General features: G+C 38.7%; 3 protein-coding genes across 6 annotated transcripts; 1 reads left to right on the top strand and 2 right to left on the bottom strand.

Annotated features, from left to right (window-relative positions):
* The first annotated feature begins 20 nt into the window (after positions 1–20).
* Positions 21–15665, top strand: LOC110857937 (Krueppel homolog 1). 2 transcript variants are annotated; one of them, XM_022106547.2, is made up of 9 exons: positions 21–916; positions 10471–11478; positions 11562–11896; positions 12244–12351; positions 12451–12621; positions 12714–12728; positions 12816–12861; positions 12938–13031; positions 13111–15665. In XM_022106547.2, exons 2-9 carry the CDS (start codon positions 10562–10564, stop codon positions 13351–13353), a joined length of 1929 nt encoding a protein of 642 aa, XP_021962239.1. In that variant the 5' UTR covers positions 21–916; positions 10471–10561; the 3' UTR covers positions 13354–15665. The 2 variants fall into 2 exon arrangements, with proteins under 2 accessions (XP_021962239.1, XP_021962243.1); XM_022106551.2 differs by lacking the exon at positions 21–916 and adding an exon at positions 4942–5368.
* On the bottom strand, positions 15560–17331 carry LOC118433902. 2 transcript variants are annotated; one of them, XM_035846381.1, is made up of 6 exons: positions 17177–17331; positions 16917–17090; positions 16813–16848; positions 16690–16741; positions 16139–16204; positions 15560–16075 (listed from the first exon to the last, which is right to left on the bottom strand). In XM_035846381.1, exons 1-6 carry the CDS (start codon positions 17225–17227, stop codon positions 15717–15719), a joined length of 738 nt encoding a protein of 245 aa, XP_035702274.1. In that variant the 5' UTR covers positions 17228–17331; the 3' UTR covers positions 15560–15716. The 2 variants fall into 2 exon arrangements, with proteins under 2 accessions (XP_035702274.1, XP_035702276.1); XM_035846383.1 differs by having other exon boundaries at positions 15560–16070.
* Positions 17332–17656: 325 nt separating this feature from the next.
* Positions 17657–22251, bottom strand: LOC110848335 (peptide transporter family 1). Of its 2 annotated transcripts, XM_022095525.2 has the most exons (18): positions 21791–22244; positions 21514–21709; positions 21406–21435; positions 20725–20833; positions 20593–20656; positions 20398–20506; positions 20226–20324; positions 20059–20141; positions 19873–19974; positions 19724–19786; positions 19574–19657; positions 19346–19516; positions 18919–19280; positions 18688–18843; positions 18463–18619; positions 18279–18404; positions 18108–18215; positions 17657–18043 (listed from the first exon to the last, which is right to left on the bottom strand). In XM_022095525.2, the coding sequence occupies exons 1-18, from the start codon at positions 21848–21850 to the stop codon at positions 17912–17914; spliced, it is 2211 nt and encodes a 736-aa protein (XP_021951217.1). In that variant the 5' UTR covers positions 21851–22244; the 3' UTR covers positions 17657–17911. The 2 variants fall into 2 exon arrangements, with proteins under 2 accessions (XP_021951217.1, XP_035702259.1); XM_035846366.1 differs by lacking the exons at positions 17657–18043; positions 18108–18215 and having other exon boundaries at positions 18284–18404; positions 18463–18633; positions 21791–22251.
* Between the last annotated feature and the right edge of the window lie 366 nt (positions 22252–22617).

The following is a 22617-nucleotide window of genomic DNA, read 5'->3' as shown; positions in this document are numbered from 1 at the left end:
CGAACCAAGCAAGATACCTTGTTCCCCATCGTACACTTGTTTACTGCAGTCTCTCTCCCAGTGAAGAGTTTTTGGAACCCGGACTCCTCCAAAGAAACTCTACAAGTGACTCAACGACGACGACGACGACTACGTAAAAATTCTCTTGTTCAGCATCACTTAATCTGATCAGACCAGACATTTGCATGTTGTGTTGTTGTGAGGTGATTTAAATTCTGGGAGATCTGCCCGTGTCAACCAAACTGTCGCCTAGGATTTGGCTGAAACTGCTCTTATTTGCAAACAATTACATACTCTTGTGTGATCAGTAGAGAGAGAGAGAGAAGAGCTGAGAATATTAAGAGGCTGCTGCTGCTCAAACTGTCTTGACGGCAGTGTAAGGTTTTTGGTGTTGACTGAGACAAGTATTGTATTTCTTCTTGTGCTTGGTGGTAGTGCGTCGTTGGAAGGGATTTGATACTCCTCGCACTTACCTAATTCTTCTCCCATCACGTCATAAACATCGGAGGAGGAGGAGGACGCGTCCAACGAGAGGATTGAAAGTGATCGTTGTTACCGCACATTGGCCTGATTTCCATTTTGTGTGTATCGAACACGGATTAAAGTTACTGGACCCGGTTAAACTTTACTGCGTTTGCTTTTCTTGGTCGACAAGGAGTGTGTAATTGAGAACATTATACATGTGAGTGCTGCATGTTGTTAGTGAAAATCAGTTGCGAAGGCTGAACAGATACTTAAAAATCGCCTCAAGTGTTTGATTATTCGTCTTGTATGAAATATCAAGTTACTCTCTGCATACATTTGATGGGAAGTACTTGACGAAACTTTTCGTGCTTTGTGGACTTGAAGAACTTGATAATTTGCTACTGATCACGTTTCGTTATATTTCCTATCCTTAAAATGACGCTGATAAGAGGTAAGCTCCACTGACATTTTTGCTACCACTTGTGCACGTTTCGATTCTGACCAACTTGCAAAAATATGTAAATTATTTGTGATTAACAATTTTAGCTAACGGCGTTGTTAGATGTACATGATTTGGAAATATAAATATGACAAGAATAACCTGCCTTGGCCATCATGAATAGGCGCCTAATGAGATAATAATCTGCGTGGATATCCCGTAGATCGATCACACTCATTAAATAATGTCTTATCGGCGGGCGCCTAGGTGGGTGGACGAAGCACTCCATCTGAATTTATGTATACTCTGGTCTATTACGAGTCTGAAGATTATTCAATCGTAAAATGTGGGAGGATTTTTGTATAATTGTCATTTACATTATTCGTAAAATGCATGAAAATTCCTGAACTCTCCGTAATCGTTATTGCATGAAACGTAGTTTGCAAAGCGAGAGCAAAGAAGAGGGTGTAAGACAAATGCTCCACTTTGAGCAAGCATATTAGAATCTAGTGCAATATACAAGTTCTCAATTTGCATGCATGCGTATTATACATGTGAGATGTGTGCATTCATGTAAAAGATGGATGGATGATGGGAAACGAAAGCAAAGCAATCAATGTGAGCACATATCACACTTATTTATTTATCGTCATATGATGCATGATCTGATAGCAGATCGCAAGAAAATCATAATAATCGCTTCTCTGTCGATAGCACTGGCAAATACGAAACCAGCCCCGTCTACTACGCCAAACTATGTACCACCACTTGTTCATAAATGCTTGCCACTTATTACTCTACCTGTTGGATTGGAATCTGGTCGCTCATCTCTTGTATTCAGTATCCCGAGCAAAGTACGTATAAGATCTGGCTTGTGGAATTCAAGGGGTTTGTTTCTCTTCTTGTTTTTCCGATGATGAGGACGAGTGGAGGTATTTGAGCAAGGACGAAGATGTGACCTTAAGGTGAGCCAGCCGTGGGCCGTTGCAATTAACCCACCCACTATATTGTGGCTAGCCACCACCCGCACCTCGCCTTGCCCCTGGCATTCCAGTATAATAATCTACAACCACCTCGCTCTACACCAACCTGTTTGACCAATGTTTCTCATCTCTCTCTCTCGAGAAGAAGAATAAGAAGACGACGAAGAAGATATCTCCTCCTCATCTCGTGTGGTGTTGCGTTGCTTACCTGTTATTCGGCGGTCGGCATTTATCTCTCTCTGATTGCTCTTCTTTTACTTTGGTCCACGATCGAGTGAGTGAGTGGTTGAGCCCAACTTACTTTTCTTGTTTTTATTCTAGTTGGTTGACCACTTTTCTTCTCCTTCTCCTCCTTCTTGGTCTCTGGCATTCAATCGCATCATTAACACAAGGATGTTCAATTTCCAATCCCAGCGGAATTCGAACTAGAATTGAAGACAACTCTGCACAATAACATACATGCTCCACCACCATCAACTATTAAACCTCTTGGTGTAGTTTAGGTTCACAACAACAACTACGACCTCCACCTACCTCCGTCGTGTAGGCAATTTCATAGTTCATGTGTGTTCATCCTACTTCATTATTTATCTGCATCCTTCACAGTTAATTCTCATCTCTCTCACAAACTCGCTCTCGGAAGAATCCTTTTCTTAATCCCCCAACAACTCATACGTACGTTAATATATAACAAATCTGGGTTTCCTACCTACCTTCTTCACGATGGAATGCAGCAAATTCTCCTGTTTGTACACTTTGGAGAAAAAGTTCTGGGAAATGGGGTACTTGATAGCACACACCACACCGTTTAAAATATGTACAATCTGAGCTCAAATCTCTGCTTGAAGATTCCTTCCAGGCAGGAGCAGTAGTAGTGGATCTAATAATAATGAGACTTGCATGTAGTCGCAGGCAGCTATCTGTAGAAAATAAGTACGTACTACTGCTCACTCTTCTTTTTTTATTATTATTATTTATAATGTAACAACAACTCTAAGGTTTAACTCCATTTATAGCTCATATATTATGCGGGAGGCGAGGGTGTTCGTTCACTCATACGAATACGTAGTCAACGTCTTCAGACAACGTGAAGGAACGGCTTCATAACAAGGCATCCATTATACGGTGGTCATTCCATCAAACATCAAAGCATTACAATAGAAATCGCTCCAAGCTCCCAAAAAACTTTTTTTTCAACTGAGATGGCATTCCAAAGTATAAGCCTTGACGTGCATGTATGTTCATACGTATGTAAAGGAGAGGAGACCACACTATTCTTCTATAATTGGAGATTCGTAGGAGGCTACAACTACTTATTACCTGCACCTTCTTTATCTTTCTAGTCTCATCTTTTCTTTCTCTCGCTCACACACACATGCTGCACACACTGAAACGAGACAGTGCCTAAAATAGAAATTCCATGTATTATTAATGAATTGCAACTAGATAAGTTGCTTGGTGCAATGCGTATACTCAACTCTGAGACTTATTAAGCAGGCAATAATGGCATATACTTTACGTACGTATGCTCGTCATCTTGGGGTTGACTGACTATTCGACATCATCTCATCGTTCTCTCTGCACCCAATATATAAAGCCGCACGAGTTCTCTTCCTTGCGTACGTCGCACATCGCCTGAGTGAGTGAGTGTGTGTAAGTTGGAAAAAAGAGATGGAAGGGAGAGACAAATCTGAAGGAATTGCATTATTGTGTGGACACCATAAGACTTTGGCCCCTGTCGATAGTGCGAAGGAACTCTTGAATGCAAATTGTGTTGCAAATTTGAATTGATTGATAGGCCCGTAGACAAGCGAACGTATGAAAGATTTGATTAGCAATATTGGATGTACGTGTGCACTTATGTATGCCTACACATAAGCTGGGAGTGAGCTGGGATTTCTGAGAATTCAAACTCAACCATCCTCCAAGATACTCCCAATGATAGGAGCACTATGGAAATTGATCTTCCATACGACTATTTGGTTACAGGTGAAATCAGACGTCACACCACGCACCACTCTCCATCCATCCTAATGGAGCTACATAAGTAAACAAATAATGTCGAGGAGTGTACCGATCCAAAAGGTCAAAGCACAAATTCGACATCTTCAGATTTGTTTCATGACGTATCATTTTTCCCATCTCACAAAAAGCTGTTGAGTTGAAGTCTGGCTCGTAGGAATAAAGAGCAAAAAAAAAGAAATGATGATTGAAGGCTAGGATGGACATTATATTACATACATATTACGTAATAATGTCCTTATTAAGTAATTCAAATTTTTTGCCACATCTGTTTCAAAAGAGTCCACAAGAATCTTGAATGTCAGAATAATTACATACGTAATCCATATCAATATGTATACCCACATTTCCACTCTTTCATCTAGGATGTGTTTAAGTAAGTAGCAAAAATCTCGGCCAGTAATTCAAAGTGTTTGTTCTTTGCATAAAGTAAAAAATTTGTCGTGAAAAGACGCGAGTAAATTGGGACGGATTGTCCCGAGAAGGGCCGATGGAGACTGATTGTAGGAGAGTTGGTTACATGGCGTGGCGGAGAGTTGAGACTTTTTCATGATACTCCTGCTGGAACTGGATACTCTGCATGGCGTTGCTCTCTTTTCTTTCATCTCCTTCTGCTTCACCAACATATTGGCAAATAACCTACAAGTTTCATCCATGCATTCCTATGCGACGACGACGACTGGAGAGGAAAGCTCAGCTAAAGCTCCTCAGTCGGATACGCGAGAAGCCAGCATAGCATATCGCTACTCCTACTGGGCCATTTCTTTTGCGTTGTTTCGCTCGCATGGCACACACTGCATTTGCCTTTTCCATGAACGTATGTCTGGCAGAGTTGGGGATAGCGTGGCTACTCGCAGAAAAGAAGAGACGAGCGAATTCTGCGAGAGAAAGTAATTCCTGAACTGCTGCTTCTTTCTCGTGCTGCATGGCTCATGCAAAAGTGGCCTGGCTGGCTGGGCGAGGAGCAATTTGTGTGGAGAAAGCATGTCACAAGAAGTACGAGGACTGGAGAAGTAAGACTGCTCTTGCTTGCACTTTAGTCGAACCTGAACTTGGGAGAGCGAAGCATCGCCCAGTACCTGCACTCGAGAGTCGAGACCAATGTGACTGACACTGCGGCTAGTCCGTAAGTTGCTTCACACGTCGTCTCCCTCACCTTTTCTCTTACTACCAACCACACTTAATTTCCATTTCACGGGCTGGCCCTCCAATACTTTCCCTCTTTCTGCAGACGCAGCACAGTACAACAAATAGTCCATGTACAAACAGAGATTGAGATACGTTTACCACAAATATTGTATAGTATGACTTCGAGTCATCCCACATAAAAGTACGTACATACTTTCACTCATCTCTGCAAATTACCAGTGATTTTACGATTCGAACTCCTTTTGACGAGGATGTTGCTATTTTCGCTCAAGTCATCCGAGCGCACCATGTCGAGTCAACAATGGTTCAGGTACGCATACAAAATCCATTCGTGTTTACAAAATTCTAAGCATGTTAGGACATTGAACTTTATTTAATGAACACATATGAAAATGGTGTGGCAGGTTGTTGTGTATTATTTAGTTTGGCCATGCATTCATTCATTCATTCATTTTTGTTTGGTTTCCTCCTGACTCCAAATTTAATTTGATAATGAAACTGGCGAATTGCCATGGCTATTTACTCCAGTGACCTGGATATCGTATGGCTTGCCAATCCATCGCACACAAAACTTTGAGCACATAATAAAACTCAGTCACTGGGTATTAAACCTGCACCAATAACAACAATCGTATCATATTTTCAGCCGTCATATTTTATCTTGTTGTGGAAGTAGCCAATTTCACAATCTTGACTCCCCCGACTGCTCGTTCACGTGTCCCCGTTCCCGTGTTGTCGTAGTCGGGACGACCGGAGTAATAAAAATGTTACTACGAATAGTAATTTACACAATAGAAAGCAATTTCCTGTTACGTTATTGCATCCTTCTTGTTTGGGATTGTATTGTGGAGGCTTGTTTTCATGGAAGAAGAATCTCGCTATTTTAGTCAGATTTGTAAATGTTTTAACTCAAATGTTGTTAATGTCTTCTTGATCGATTTCTCCGTCCTACTAAATATTCTTCAAATTTTTAACTCATCATTTTTACTAATTGGAGAAAGTTTTAAATGGAAAGTTACATGAAACTCAAATTGACTGTGGGTAGTGTGGGGGCAGAGTTGACACACTTAGTATTACGACAAGATGCATGTTTATATAACATGTTAATGTTAATTCTGAGTTTTAATTGGTTGTCAAAATATTCATTCCGTTCCATTAACTCTTGCTCATTTAGAAATTCTGTCGTATTCCATATATTTTATTTTTACTCTGCGCAATGCATAGGGCACACACGTAAGGAAAGCATATGCCAGGCTGGAAGAGTGGCATTGATTTCCATGCACGAGTTTGGCTCGAATACCACAACAGGATGAAGAACTGTTTGTGTTTCTAAAGCCAAAAAATGGAAAACAATCATAATTCAGCAAGTGCACGAGAGCGGGGATGGCATTGGTGGAGGGACGGGGCGACGTTGTTGTGTTATATAAAGTGCGGCGTGGGTGGAGCAGGCAGCGTGTGGCGTTCGGAGGGAATATGTGGTGGTGGTCTGCACAATGTTCTCTCCTAATCTGCCCCGTGTTTACCTTTTCCCGTGAAAATGACGCACACGAGCCCGGCTTTTGCGACGATGACCCATGAGAAAGTCTTGTATGTACTTTAACATAATGCCTCTCTTTCCCCACTTCACTCCGCCACTCGAGGCCTGCTTCTTCTTGATATGCTGGCACAGTACACATCGATTGCTCGTAAAAAGCCCGGGTTTGACGTCAGAGAGAGAAGAGAGAGACTGGTTAGGACCAGGATTCGGGGAAGCCTCCACCATTACTTATCTCCCACTACTACATGCATACGGACGTACGTACGCCACACAGCCAGGTCGGTGGAGACTCGAAAACCTTCTCCGCCGTCAGACGCTTTTGGGAAGCTTTCTTCGTCCTTCACGTCGGACGGACATGCTTTATTGTCTCGACGGAGGAAATGCTTTTCAACCAGATCATCAGTAATTACAAAACCATACAACTTTCTCTGAATCATATCTTTCACATCCCATGTCACTTTCTATACAATTTCCTAAAAGTCCCAGTAATATGTCGCGCTGAAAGGTTATGCATGTACATGCAATGCTTTGGCTTAGTAATCTCCTTTCCAGGAACTCACATTCAACATTCGACGGGATTCGTTTTTTTCATCAGTGCTTTCAGTTTTTCTTTGAACTTGTACATTACGATAGTCGGCTTTTTGCAATTCAAGATTTTTGCAAAGAAAATGGCGAAAAGTAAGTAGGTGTATCTTATAAGATGAAAAAGTAATTAGATTGGTATGTAATATGGTGGTGATGAAATTGATTAAACCACCACATTCGTCAACACTTGATTAAGATAAGTATGGTGAATTCCATACCATCAAGTCGTATTCATGACGGGATGAATTGGCTCATTATGTACATAGCTCTGGTCTCTTCGCAATGTATCATTTATTCATAGTGTGTCCAATATTTCGCTGTGAAGTTTCGGGCAATGTTTTGAAAGTCTCAACTTTCTGTCGCTCTTGGTAATTAGTCCTACGTGTGGAAGTGGGAGTACTACTCCTCAATAATCAATGGCAGTATCCGTGTGTAATTTGTTCCGTCCTTTTGTCGCCGAGTGCAAGGTTGACGTCGTGTGTAAGCCAGTGTCGTATCCTACGTGCTTAGTACTCAAGGTTATGTCAAGAAACTTATGATCACGGTGACACGGACGATATGTACTTGTGGCTCTCTTCAATCTCGGAAAGGTCGCTTGCACAACATGCAGAGAGAGAGAGAAATGGAAAAAAATGAGAGAAGGTGAACTTGAGGTAAAATATTTCCCACAGGGTTTACAAGAGGCTTAAATAAGCGGTCAGAATTATTAGTTTTATAACGAAAATCTCTTTGTTTACAAAGCCCTCATGAGCAAGATCTCCACTTTGTTTCAACTCACTGACGACAATTTTCACCTTGGAGAAGGGCAATGAAATTAATGCGTTGCCATTACTTGTCATGGGTTCAGCAGCTTGGTACACATTATAAAAATGTTCCCTAGGTTGACGAGATAATGCGATTTTATGAGTCCAGTAATAACCGTGCCTAAGGTGTTATTGGGTCTTAGGAGAAAATACGTTTTTAAAAATGCGGAATTTTGGTAAAAGGTTGTTGACAAAACGAAAGCAAATTCCCGTCATCTTGATGCTCTTGAAAAAAATTGAATTATGTGTTGATTTCCATTTAGCGAGTTTACAAAAGGTCAACTGCTCATTAATCAAGTTAGTCCATTTCTAAATTAACGTGAAATGCCTAACCAAATTTCAAATTGCTGGAGATTATGTAAAAATGCCAGAGCATAAACACTGTGCATTTTATGAAACTGTAATAACGCTCGTCATCGGGGATGACACACATGGTGAAAGCACTTAAATTCTCAACCCGTGTGTTTGTGTGTGGAATATCAGGTACACATCACGGGACGTGTGGAATTCGTCCGACTACTTGGTTCACACGTAGAAAGTAATGGGCCAACATGCAGGCAGGAGGACCCCGTTACATATAATGTCGGGTATCGATCTCGGAATGTTGGTAACTTTTCTGCAAGCAAGGGCGAGAATTTCAAGGCTAGGCTCTGACCTCCTCCTCTCTCCCACCTCCTCAATATCGATCTCCCAGCCTGGGCTGAGTTCCTCGAACTTATGTATAAGGCACATTCCCTTTACCTTATCACTGCCATCCTCCTTCTCCGTCTCGGCGCCTTTTCTGCCTGCTTAGCCGCCCAAGCTCGAATAACTTAATACCTTCTGTCTGTCATACCTTTCCATGATTTCACCTCAAATCAAAGTACTTATCACTGGGGAAAGCGTCTTAGTGCGTATTAAAGTTCCGTACATGTCAAAGCTCATTCTTAATTGGCTGGCAAATTGGCAAACAGGTTGCTTCGTTAAAAGTCGAAGTTGAGATCAAATTAAGAAAATGAGACGGGCCTAATTTTTCTGGTGACATCATCCTTTTCTGGTGCGAAGGATATGAGGGTTATACACCGGAAAGGGAAAACTTTCTTCTGCAGGATGGGATTAAAATGAGCCAGGAGGAGATGCTGTAAGATACAACGCTATGACAACGATTTACGTCAAAGGTACACACACATACGTATTTATATGCAGCCCAGAGAGAGATAGTTGTCATAGGGTTATAAGGTTTGTTGGGAAAGAAGAGCAGGGTCGGTTGGTGTGGGTTTGGTGTTGGTGGAGTGGAGACTCGCCTGCTTTCCCACGTTTCCACTTGTTCATATTTGTGCACCCAGCGAAAAGAGAAAGTTACACTGAAAGGAATGTGGCAAATGTCCCTTTGGCAATGAACATGAATTTTCGCTGTGGAACTTTTGCAGATCTTTTCATTTGCGTCGGGGCTGAAATTTGCTGCTTCCAGGTAACCCGATGGGGTTTCAAATATATTCCATTCCGTAGATTATCAAGACAAATGTGATGAAAGACTTTGAGAGGAAGTTTGATTTTGCTTTGGTTGCTGTCTGGCTGCTCTTTGTGCGCTTCAATAAATTACTCTTCAGTCGGTTTTGTTATGTACATAGTTTAGCTATCTTCTTCGTCGCTACGATACACTGATCACCCGAGCACAACTTGTATCGGGAATCCATCTTTTTGATATCATTTGAGTCGAAAAAACTTGGTTTTATTTATCATGAAAGTGTTGGTAATTGGACGTAGCATACTAATGGAATGTTTTTCTCCAGGATAGATCAAAGTTCATAGCAATTCTCCACCTTGTTAACTTGGATTTTCATATTTAATAACGATAAATTTTCCTTGATGTTGGCTACCTACATACGTATACACTCACAACTGTTTTATAGATTTTTGCAATAAATACAATCTTCCGGTGTGCATTGAACAAGATGAGTAAAAGGTCAAATAATATACTTAAATGTCAAAACTTGATGTGCAAACATTGCTTGACATTCAAAAACTCTGATCATGACATTTTTCGGCACACTTATTTTGTCCCACCACTTGAAGTGCGCACATCGTACGTACGTACAAACACCTACGCACATAATCATAATTACTAATCCTTCTTGGTTATGAAAAGTAAACAGAATCAGGGATGACGGGATTTGGGGTATTCCGACCAAGTTTTACTTTGTTTTACCTAAAGTTCAATAAAGTAAATCAAGCGAAACAATTTTTAGACACTTATTTAGTCGGGATTTATTCAGTTCTCTGAGCAGTCAATTCAAGTTGTATATTTTGTGCTGATTTTGTTTATGAGCTAAACATCATGCTTCAAAGTACATCAATAAAATTCTTGGTTAATATTCTTACTAAAACCCGGGTTTTCAGCCGTGTGTCCGCCACAGTATATTAAGCATAGAATTGCACGAGACCTTAATTTTACTCGATTCTAATTTGTTTTTATATTTACGTATGGATTTATCTCATGTGTTACAGATATGCAAATGTTACCGCATGGTAACATCGTGCTGTTTTCCTGTTCAACGTTCATCTTAACGAAGACAGTAAAACACTTATTGGATGTGATATGGACCTCGGGGAGGAGGATGCTGAATTAATCCACTCCAAATTCCGGAAAGCCCAGCGTAAGGTTGTCAGCCGGCTCACAACCGATAACCAATGCGTTCCTACCGTTGGTGGTGACCAACAACAACAGCAACGACAGCATTCTCCAACGTACGCACATCCTCATCATCACCCCACAACCCTCACTAGAGGCTTGTCATTTGAGGAACACATGCATGTGGAGTCCGTCTTGGCCAAAGCATCACCTGGTTTTGCTTCTACGCCTAACAGACTTGACACCGGAGTCATCAGGATTTCAGCGCTACCAAAATCGCCCATTTTTGGGACCAATATTTCTTTCAGTGGAGCAACAACGTCCCAACCTCATACTCCAACGCTGCATGGGTCACTTGTAAGTTCATCTGGTGGACGACCAACACATCCTCACATGACAAGTGGAGGAACCTCGGCGTCCTCATCGTCATCCTCATTCCCATGCGAGGTGTTTCGCTTTGATAGCACAGATCGTGAGCGGTACTTATGTAGCGCAATTTCCGAGGAGGAAGAAGTCTTCAGTCCTGGTCCTTCCCCGTCATCCTTGTCATCCTACGATTCTCCTCAGGTTGTTCTCGACTCTCCTCGTATCACGATTAGTCCGTTGAGAATCCAAGACTCGCCACCTTCCTATCTTCCGCCATCAGCAGCACTCACCCCCTCGCCCAAGATGGACAGTCAAAATCGGTTGATGGCTAGAGTCCATCCTAGCCTAACTATGCTTCCACCACCCTCTGCCAGCATTGAGCAGAGTCGGTGCCTCTTTGGAGTCCCTTCGTCGCCAGTTTCACCCCTGACCCCAAATACTCCGCTATCTCCGTCCCCGCTATTCAACGTAGACCAGTCTTTTCAACAGGGTTTCCTCGCCGAATTGTACCGCAGAAGGTATAGTGCGCTGCATATATAAATGCATGTTTTTTTTGCCAAGTCTTTATGTATTTGCTAAAAATAGTTGTATTTATTTCCAGGTGCCACTCAGACTCCGATCTCCCTATTGTTCCAGATCTGCCCAAAGTTGAACCTACAGATCTGTCAATCAATTCAATGAAGTCAATGGGCCCAAGTCAACCAGGAATGCATCCTCGTCTCAAAAAGCCAATACCACACCCTCTCACAATTCCATGCAAAGGGGGTTCTCTCGAATCGGAACAATCATCGCCACAAGATTCGCCATTAGATTTATCAATGAAAGGAAGCAGGGAGCGATTTAGCAGCAGCACAAGTTGCGAAAGTCTTACGGCAACCCGGTATATTTCTAGTCTGGCTCTGCAACAGCATCATCCGTCTCCATGTCATTCCCCAGGTACGTCTCAACAACTACATAATTAACTTCCGTGTTCCGATCAACAACCGTATTAAGAGATATTGCAAAAGGGGTAAAACCACAGGGAACGACTTGGCTGGTGAAAGTTATCTGGAAATATGCACATATGTATTATGACCCAAAGTTAGACCATACTAGCCCTCTGCGTCCCATTTACTAGATCATTCCAATGATGCCCCATCATTTAATCACTTTTAATAAATTCTAAATCAAAAATTTCCACCGTTCGAAAGACATACAGACAATTTGACGAGTACACGTTTCCATAAAGTGGTTTTGCCCCTTTAATAGTGGATTATGTAAATCTGAAAAATATAAACTTGCAGGTGTATCAGTAATTCGGGGAGATATCGCATCTCCAACCACCAGAAACTCGGTTGCTCTTCGCTACAATCTTGACGTGTCTCCAGTGGTTGAAGAAATGCCTCCAGGAGGTAATTCAAAATTTGTGCTTATTTCATCGGCGTATTTCTTTAGATATAAGCTCACAATTAAATAAATCTCACCTGGACAAATAATTTTTAAATTTTTAGCCGATCTTGCTTTTGTGTGTCCGGTCTGTGGGCAGATGTTCTCCTTACATGACCGGTTGGCAAAACACATGGCATCGCGACACAAGAGCAAGCCCCATGACCCCAACAAGAGCTATCCTTGTGAAATTTGTAACCGGTCATTTGCAAGGAGCGATATGCTCACAAGACATGGTAAGTTCATCATTTTGTTTATTGAGCCAATGTTTATATTTATTTTACCAGCATATCCAAATATCTATAAAATTTGTTTTATTAACTTACAGTCCGACTACATACAGGTAAGAGTGCATTTATTAATTATAAATATTTTTAACATTAATTTTGTGGGCATCACAATTTTTATTTGAACCGTTGTTTAATCACAGGAATCAAACCTTACACGTGCAAGGTGTGTGGGCAAGTATTTTCCAGGTAAATAAAAGTGCCATGACTTCATGTAGTCATTTTTATATAATTTGATGTATAATAATGCTCAAATTTTATGCAGATCTGATCATTTAAGTACTCATCAAAGGACTCATACTGGTGAAAAACCATACAAATGTCCCACCTGTGCTTACTCTGCATGCAGGAGAGACATGGTAAGTTTTATCTCCCAGATATAACCCATGTATATTATTTAAAATCATATTTCCTAATTATTCAACTTTCTATATCCAGATAACAAGGCATTTACGGACACATTTAAGGAATAGTTCGTCGTCATCCTCACTGTCGGATCAAATGGGGTCTGTTTCCACTCCCACCTCCATCATGTCAATGTCGGACTTTGGAGATGAAAGACACATCAAAATTGAGCACTCTCGACCACCATCTTCCAACTCAAGTTTTGCACCCGATTCCCCTTTGTCACCGGCACTTCACATTAGCTCCCTGTCCGTCAACTCTCCGTCACCCACGTAGTCTAGATTGGACATTGGACAAGGGCAGTGACATAGAAGAATGGTCATATATATAAATTTATTATGTTTTTCGGATGGCATGGTAGCTGGACATGGTAGTTGATCAGACATATAGAATTTCGTTCGTGTAGTTAGAAATGAACTGATCAACGCACTTTCACTCTCAATTGAATGACCAAAATGACCTGAATTGTGGCATTAGAAAAGTAGTTGGGTGACAGGCTTCATTCAACGGAAATACTCGTGGTACCTTGAACCAGAAACGACGCTGCAACTGGATTGCATCTCATCGCAGCTCAATTATACGAATTACAGTAGATTCGTTGAGTATATTGCCATTATCCAGTACCTGTAGATATTATCACTTTAGAGAAGGCCCCTATATACATATAAACGTGTCATATACGTATTTTGCCCCGGTGTATGTACATAGCTTATTGTAACCGTCATTGTTGTTTCCATATATATATTTTACGTAAATATTTCATTGGGCTAGAATATACAAACTCCAAATGCTACGCTTAAAATCATCCATTGGTTAAAGACCTGTGAATTTACTTTGAATTGGTATTATATATAGTCCATTAACAAGACAAGTTAATTATTACAAGTGAAACGCATCGTACTTAAAATATGTATGTCCGTGATTTGGGTCTTCTCCGTTTTGAACCGATTTAGAACACGTTTTGCGGTTTTGTTTTTAAATATTCCTCTGCATAAATTGCATATCAGGTCGAGATCACTATATACTTCATACACAACAAGCAACCTATTTATTAGAGATGGGATTATTAGATGAGATGACTGTAGCTGAAACAAGATGATTTAAATTCAATACAAATTAAACCACCATCCAAATTCATAAATTTAAATAAAAAAAGATGGAAAAAGCACAAATGGAGGAGACCAAAAAATGGGCTGTCTTACAAAGTTTATAACTCCGTTTCAAAAACTGCTCAAATGTCTCAATACCAAAAATTTTGTTTTTATTATACAAAAATATTTATTTAAAACACACCTTGATCTCTTTTTGCAACATCAGAGTTTGCAAATTTATCTAGATGTAACACTTTATCCTCATATAAAAACTACCCATGTACTTGATAATTCGTGACCTTTTCATCTTATAAACGTGATAAATGTTTTCGAATCTTGTAAAAAATATTAGAGAAATATTTACGAGAGTTAGTGGGTGTGTCCTACTCGAAATATAGCATGTTTAGTGGAGTAGTGTTTAATGGATCTATGTATGTATGTATATTTATCCATGTATACATTGGTTGGTTTGTTCTTGACATGGTTCAGAATACGCTTAACGAATGCAAAAAATTGTACGGATACGAGGAGAAAGTGTGGCAAGGAAAGAAATTCACACATTTTGGACCACGATCAGTGTTCTTCAAAACACATTAACGATTGGAAATTCTAAACGTAATTCGTAGTTATACATAGTTATGTAATTCCTATTTTACTCATTGTTGCACTGCTCACTGTGTGCTGGATACCGGTAACAAATTTATCTTACGTATGTACGTAGCAAGGTTCTTGTATTGCACAGTTATACGTTTATTTGGTAATTGAAGAGAATACTCTCAGAGATGAGTTGGTGTCGGATCTGTCCATTAATGAGTGTTATAATTCTTTCGACTATATTGTTAAATTCGGTGATATAATTTAATGAGTGTGCCATTTTAATGCCATAATGTTTGCTGTTAACGTTTACAAATCACCCAATATCTATTCTAAAAAGTTGTATGTACGTATTCTATGATATCGATGTGCACGTTTTTAAATTCTTTTATCCAACTGCCGTGTCCTAATCGAACTAATTGCGTACTTTATATTTTGAATGATTGCAATGTAAACCTGTGTGTACAGAGTTTCTAAACGTGCTTCTTCAACCCTTGATTAAAAAAACACAAGCACAGTTATACGCATGTGGCCATATGTATTGTATTTGTTTATGGATATGGAGAAGTAATTGGATATAATTTTCCTATGTTCATGCTTTAAACTTTGCCCGAAATTCATGAGTTCATGAAATCACACAAAATAAGCAGGTTCTTTATTAAATATGTTTACTGTTGCAAATTGAATGGTGCTGCGCACCTTTTATAACAATTCGAAACTTTGTAAACTGCTGGATTCCAGTGAAAATAACCTCAGCAGAGGAATGTGATAATTCCTCAATTGAATGAGACTCCAAATAGAATTTGTATATTTATTTTTAGTCTTCAAGTGAAAAATGTCGTGTGAATATTTTTGGTAATCACGATTGGAACAAAGGAAAATAAACGATCCTTTATGTTACAACTTTGTCAGCGTCGTGGATAAATTATTCATTTTCATTCATACAATAATGTCTTATAAACTTGTGGTTGTCGTTGGTTTCCTAAGCTGCCTCGTTACCTCAGTCATATTTTTGTCAAATAAAATAAATGTAGATGTCCCGTTGCTTTTTTCAATTTTGTAAAATTGTGTACAGTCTTTGTTATAGCAAAGGACAGGTTTTGGTCTTCTAAGGCGACGGCTCAGCTCGTTAGCGTCACTTTGCAGGACGGGGTCAGGAGCAAGGTGTTTAAGTACATCGAGAACGATCGCGAGTCCTGGACCAACATAGCAGTTGATAGAATATGGCAACACTTGAGCGATCAATGCTTTCACCAAACACGAAATGAAAGGTTCGTACGTCTTGCAAAAATAATCCTTGTCATTTAACTGTTCTGGAAATATATGATTAGGATTCAAAGTCTTGAAACGAATAATAAGTCGCATTTCCGTAGTACCTGAAAATCCAAAGCAACCCTGAACATTTGGCAACAGTCCTTGTTGAACTTCACTAGAAAAATTTTCTACAAACAAGAGAAAACCTTGTCATTGAGTATTGATCAATGCTTTTAACATAAAGAATGTGTCGTAACCATCAATATTTGTTAAATAGCATGTTGCTAATAAGATTTGAAAATGAAAATTACTCCATCCTCAAACCTCTTGGGGTTTCGCATACATTTAATGTAAAATGTAAAAGAGTGGGGAAAACCAGGATGATCAAGGAAGTAAACGTTTCATTTCTTTAAGATACGAGTTACCCATGCATTTTTCAATGTTTTTGACTCTGCACAACAATTCGGATTTCTCATGCTACATACAGGACACGTGAAAGTCTAAATACAAGCTAAAGTGTGCATTATGAGAGAATTACAGGAAACTATAACAGGTTATAAATTTTACTTTCTATCATCGTTTACCTGGTTTTAAAGTACTTCGTTGTGACATTCAATAACTGACTCAAATCGTACGTATTTATGCATTTAGGAGCTATGTATTAAATTCTTACCTTCAAAGTAAAATGCACTTGCAATATCATCAAATTTTCCATCTGGGGTTAGCTGTAAATGGGATTAAACAAAATCATGATAAAGACTTGTTAGAGTATTTATTTGAGTTATTTCAAATTTACCGTCCCCATCTCTTTAAGAACACATTTTAAGATGCACTGGAAATATGATTAAATGTTCTGATATTAATATTACTAAAAACGAGAGCATTTAATAATTTAATTACCCAAGACCGAGTTATATATTCGCTGAAGTCCTTCGGCTTAAATTTTTCTCCGAGACATTTCAACAAAGTCAGCGTAGTCGATTTCATAAAGTCAGTTGTATATTTGTAGCAAGATTTTGGTGGTGCATCTCCGTCTCCTGCCTCCTCATCTTCAGCTCGTGCACTGCTGGTCACCTTTTAGATAAATATTTATAATGATATCCAAGGTGTTGTAAATAAGAACGTTTCCTATTTATTCAGGAGTATTTAAGTATTATTACCAAGATGATGATTGCCACAAGAGAGAAAAATTGTCTGATTTTTGCACACATTCTTCTGACTTTGCTATTGTTAAACAGCCTCAGCAAATGGGGGAAAATATTGACCAGTGTTTTGTTTTATATCAAACGATTCAATGTCAGATTTTGCTGATGCATTCAGTTTAATAGTTTACTTTATTCGAGTTGAAGGTCTCAATGTCAAAGTTGGCACATGCAGATAAACACTCAAATTATGGAAATGATTGAATACTCTTATTTTTGAATGGACTAATATTACTATTATTATAAAAATTGCACCGCATCTCGGTGCCAGTTAAGCAAACTTTTCATTGCGCATTGGTAGAGAGCTGAAGATTCTCGGTAATATGAAAAATGGATCACTGAAGCTCAACATTAAGGCTAGTGACAAGTGTGCCCAATATTTATTTTGTTTGCATCAATGCGTCTAAATTTGCAGTATGTATATGTAATCAGTGCCGATGACTTCAACTCACCCATTTTATGGGTTAATTTATTTCAATTAGAATAAAATTATATGAGGCTTATACGACATTGCGATATTCGTTAATTTATTTACTACAATATTAAAAATGAATGCATGTTGTTAAAAGCTTAAAATATTTACTTGGATTTTTAATTAGAATATTTACTTATTAGCGAAGTAGCGTTTGTGTGTGACGATGCAGAATGATAAGGTTTTACAAGATTACGCTTTTCTTAATTTCAGACGCGTCGTCATTCTTTGTTGTCATTGCGATCTTTTATCGAGCCCGTGGTCCCTTCTACGTATTTATACCGCATAGCAAGTAGGCAGAAAATGATGATGTCAATTAGCATGGCTCCAGCAAATTCAAAAAATTCAGTTGCCTACAAAACAAAAAGATATTTTACAGCTAGTGGTAATTTATATTAGCCCATGTTAAATACCAACCTGAGAATGGGAATGTTTAGCTTGGGCAGACAGAATGACAATTACATTTCCAAATGCGTTCATCAGATGCCACAAAGATTGTAAGACAGACTTCATTGATTTCGGTGCCTATTAATTCAAATATTTAAAGTTGTATCAAAACATGAATTTTGTTCCGTAATTGACCAATACTTGAGTAAACGAGAATTCCATTCCAGACACAATGAAAAGAATTTCCGCCCACGCCATTAGAACATATTGAGGAATTAGCCATAGCATGTGAATTTCATTCGGTGTGTTGATCACGATCATTTGTAGCTATAAAAATATTACGACAATTTAGAAACTAACACCATTTTTAATTCATTTTAGATACCTTGAAAGAATCTGACAAATTTCCATAACTCGGATGTACAACGTAAAGGTAGCTGCCTCCAGTGTGCACGTCCACATTTCCAACCTCAGCCCATGAAGAATGACCAGAATTTCCGATGTGGGAAATATTTTGTAAAAAATTGTTGACAACAGAGTACCTGCATACACGACGCTACCTGGTTAATTAGTACTCGTTAAATATGACGGATAGAAAATAATTCCTTACTCTCCAGGAGGCAATTCAGATACGGAAGTGTAGCTAAAATCATTGGATCCTTTAATCACATTCATATCATACGTTGCTGCATCCCCACGCAAAGATTTTAAGGTTATCATTTCCAGTGGTGGGATGTTATTGTTAGATATTCCATTTATCACGATCCTATTGTATGAAAATATTGTTACCAAATTACAGACAACCTTCGTAACGTCTACCATAATGTGACTGCACACATACCGCACTTTCGCATTCCCCTCGTTTGATTTCACAAAATCCTCCTTCGTCGCTGATATTGACGCAACCAACGTGTTATTTTTTACAAATATGAAAACAGCTTGAAGAGACCCTAGCATCAGTGGAACTTCTCCCACCCATTTCCGGTTGTTGATTGACGCGAGGCTGTCGCAACTTTCATTCAGTGTCAATGTCATGCCCAACCGGTTGGTATTAACGAAAGTGACAATTTGAGCGTTTTCTGGTCCAATGACAAGTGTGCTATTATCGAGCTCCAAATTATTAGTCATCAACACCGGACACGGAAGTGTATTCACAAATTTTAGATGCGTTTCGGATGGAGATGGCGGTATGTAATGGTTTTTCTATAATGAGTTACTCTATATTTTGCAATGACGTCAAAATGGATTGACGTAAAATTTGAATTTACCTCAATTTGCAATTCTATAATGCCTGCGACAAAGAACGACAAAGCTGCAATGAATCCACCCACTCCCATTCGTTGAAGTGGACGCTTAAGAAGCCTGCATTTCCTAAATAATGGGTAGACGAGTGCTTGGAAGATTGGGATGAAGATGAACATGAGGATTGCATTGCTGACCTATAATTTCCATATTAAAAGGCATACAGTAATTATGTCCATAAATTTTTGTCAAACCTGCATTTGATCTGGCTTTATAATAAAACTTGAGTTTCCAATGCGCCCGTCCATTCTGGTGGCCATCAGCGTCCATCGTGACCCCTGATTACGTACATATAAAGTGAATACCTGGATATGAATAGAATTCTTGCATATAAAAATACATACCAATTGCTCATACAGGGCAAAGAACATTGGGATGGGGATGTAGTAAACCAGAACTCGGAGAAGCTGATATTTTAACATTTACAATACAATTATTATTAGTTTGATATTTATTATGCAGCATAATTTAGGCTGTTATTATTTAATATCACCATTTTAATGTCATTGATGAGTCCTGCATCAAATTTATCATCAGCATAATCCAACCAGTTCGATTTTTCTTGATCCGAGTATTTCTTATTCACTAAGGCATGCTATGTAAGATATTATTCATGTCACATATAATAAGATGTCCAAATAAGATGTCTCATGGTTTCATGGATTATGTAAAAACGTACCGTGATACATCGAACGACCTTTACGAGCATGTTGCCCGCTGGTGGGTTAATTTTATAGAGAGACTTCCCAGACACAAATACACCTATGCAAGCACATCACGAAACAAATAGTTACCGAAGAGTTGCCATCAATAAGCTGCATATTATTTTGTTACGGCGTTATATACCAACAGCAAACAGCATTGTGACGGATGGTACGCCAAAAGCTAAAGGGTAACAACCGATTCCAAAGCATTGGATGTCTCGTCGAAAAACGGGAGTAATGACTGCAAAATATTTTTGTAGTGAAATAATAAATTGGTTAATAGATTTGTATGGTTTTTAGAGTTAATTACATACTTGTTGATATCATATTTCCCACTGTCACAGCAAAGAAAAAGACGGAAAAAAATTGTTGAAGGTATTTAGCCTGTGCTGGTAACTTAAATTGCTCTCCTCCGAAGGGCGCCTAAATCATGTAAAGCAAATACGTATCTTAATCCAGAACAATCGACGTATCACTTAATTAAATGCAATAAGAATTTGCGCAATTACAACGCATGGTTTCATTCCCGAGGTGCCTAATGCCATTAGAAATAGTCCAATCATTGTTAGTGGTCTGAAAAGAATTCGTAATTGATGACTGTATTGGACTTGTATACATCAAGAGTAAATAAGTTGGCTAACATGGCTGGCAAATTCAGTGGTGGAATTGATGACAGAGTTAAGATAACATTTCCCAAGGCAAATATCAAGGAGACGATCCAAATCGTTGTATATTTTCCCCAGAATGAGTCTACAAATACAATTGCCCAATCTTAGATTTTGTCCAAATCATTAGGATGTTTACAAATAATAAAGGGGGGGTTTGACTATGCTTAAGTCCTTAGAATGTCAAGCCAGAAATATTTCTGGACATTAGGGAACACGCTCATCCTATATTTAAGATCTTGATTTAGTCAAAACATAACATGCATGTTTTACAGCATTTTTACTATAATGTACTGGAATATTAAAATATTCTCATTGTTCGATAGTACCCAGAAGTTTTTATTTTCTACTCCTTTCTTTTATTCAGCTTTTCATAGGCTAGTAAATTAATTGTTTATAATTCTGCCACGTTTTAAGTATTTTCTCAATTTGAAGTAGAATGTGCATTTTAACTTCTCGTTGTACCTACATAGGCTTTGATTGCCTATAGCTCAAAAACGGGCATGCAAATGATGCTACCTTGCTTATTATCAGGAATGAATTACCAATAGCTTGCTGTAAAAGGAGAAAGCATAGTCAAAACCACTCCTAAGAAAAAACTGAGCAAAAGTTAGGATGAGGAAATGTGGAATGGGGCAAATGATGAGAAGCATAAACCTGCAATTATCCCCCACACAATGGGAAGACCTGAAAAATATTTTTTTAAATATTTGAGATTCCTTATTGTTCCATTAATTTGAAAAGTAGGAACAGAGAACGGAATACCGTAGCACATGAGAAGAAACGTGTGGTAAAATGTAGTTGCCTTGTCTTCATTAAAATTGAGCATATTTCTCATGTAAATCGTTAACACTGCTCGCATTCCATAATACGAAAACCTTTCACTTAACTCTGTGGCGATTATAAAAAACACAGATTTCGGATATTTAATTTTCTTTTCGTTTGGATCCTTTTCCAAATCCTATTAGAAAAAGTAATATTCAAACTTGGTCTTTTGACTGTGTACGAAATTAATTAAATTTCCAAATAATATTGAACTTACATCTTCGTTGGATGGGGAGATCCGCAATCCAGAAAGATTTGATATGTCGAGTTGACTCATATTGTCACTTGAAAAGTTGAGAAGATGTTGTCGAGAGTGAGGCTACTTCTATAACAATGCAGTCATACAGAACTTATTACTCCCTCACATCACGTCACTGAAATTGCTGTCACTCGGATCAATAAAAATTGCAACATCTTTCTCAATCACATTAGTGAATCACTTTCTGACCTTTTGGAATCCTATGTCTGACTGGCTTGGGAGTTGGTATTTAATCTCCCTATTTGAAAACGACAACACTATTTTCAGTGCATACCAAATTAAAATACAATTCGCCTAATTCCGTCAATTTTAAATAAATAGTTACAAACTAACTATGAATAATCATAACTTCCGAAGAAGTTAAATTATTAGTAAAACTGCTGTTCACTTGTGTAATTGTACAAGTTACGACTGACATTTGAGTAGAAGATGAATGGTTTTGTAGTTTCAACTCATTATGCAAACCAAACCACATTTAGCTGAATGCGATAGACGCCGTAATTAACATAGCTTACGCGAACGATAACCATAATACTTAACTCGGTGCCATTTATTAGAATCAACAGGATCTGAACACGAATTGGCTTCATGGAAATGCTTTTGTAGGTATTGCAGACCTTATAAATACAACACACACACACGGTGAATGCCACGACATGACGCGTGCTCTTCGCATTGTCCTCCTGCATTTGTTATGAAAACAACTCCTTCATTATTCCTTGTTACGATTATTATTATGATCTCCTAATTGTCTCGTTTCATCTCCGGAATAGAAATTACTTTTG

The sequence above is a fragment of the Folsomia candida genome, unplaced genomic scaffold (genome assembly GCF_002217175.1).
Source record: "Folsomia candida strain VU population unplaced genomic scaffold, ASM221717v1 Fcan01_Sc001, whole genome shotgun sequence".
In the NCBI taxonomy this organism is placed as follows: domain Eukaryota; kingdom Metazoa; phylum Arthropoda; class Collembola; order Entomobryomorpha; family Isotomidae; genus Folsomia; species Folsomia candida.
This window is presented reverse-complemented; position numbering and strand designations above follow the sequence as displayed.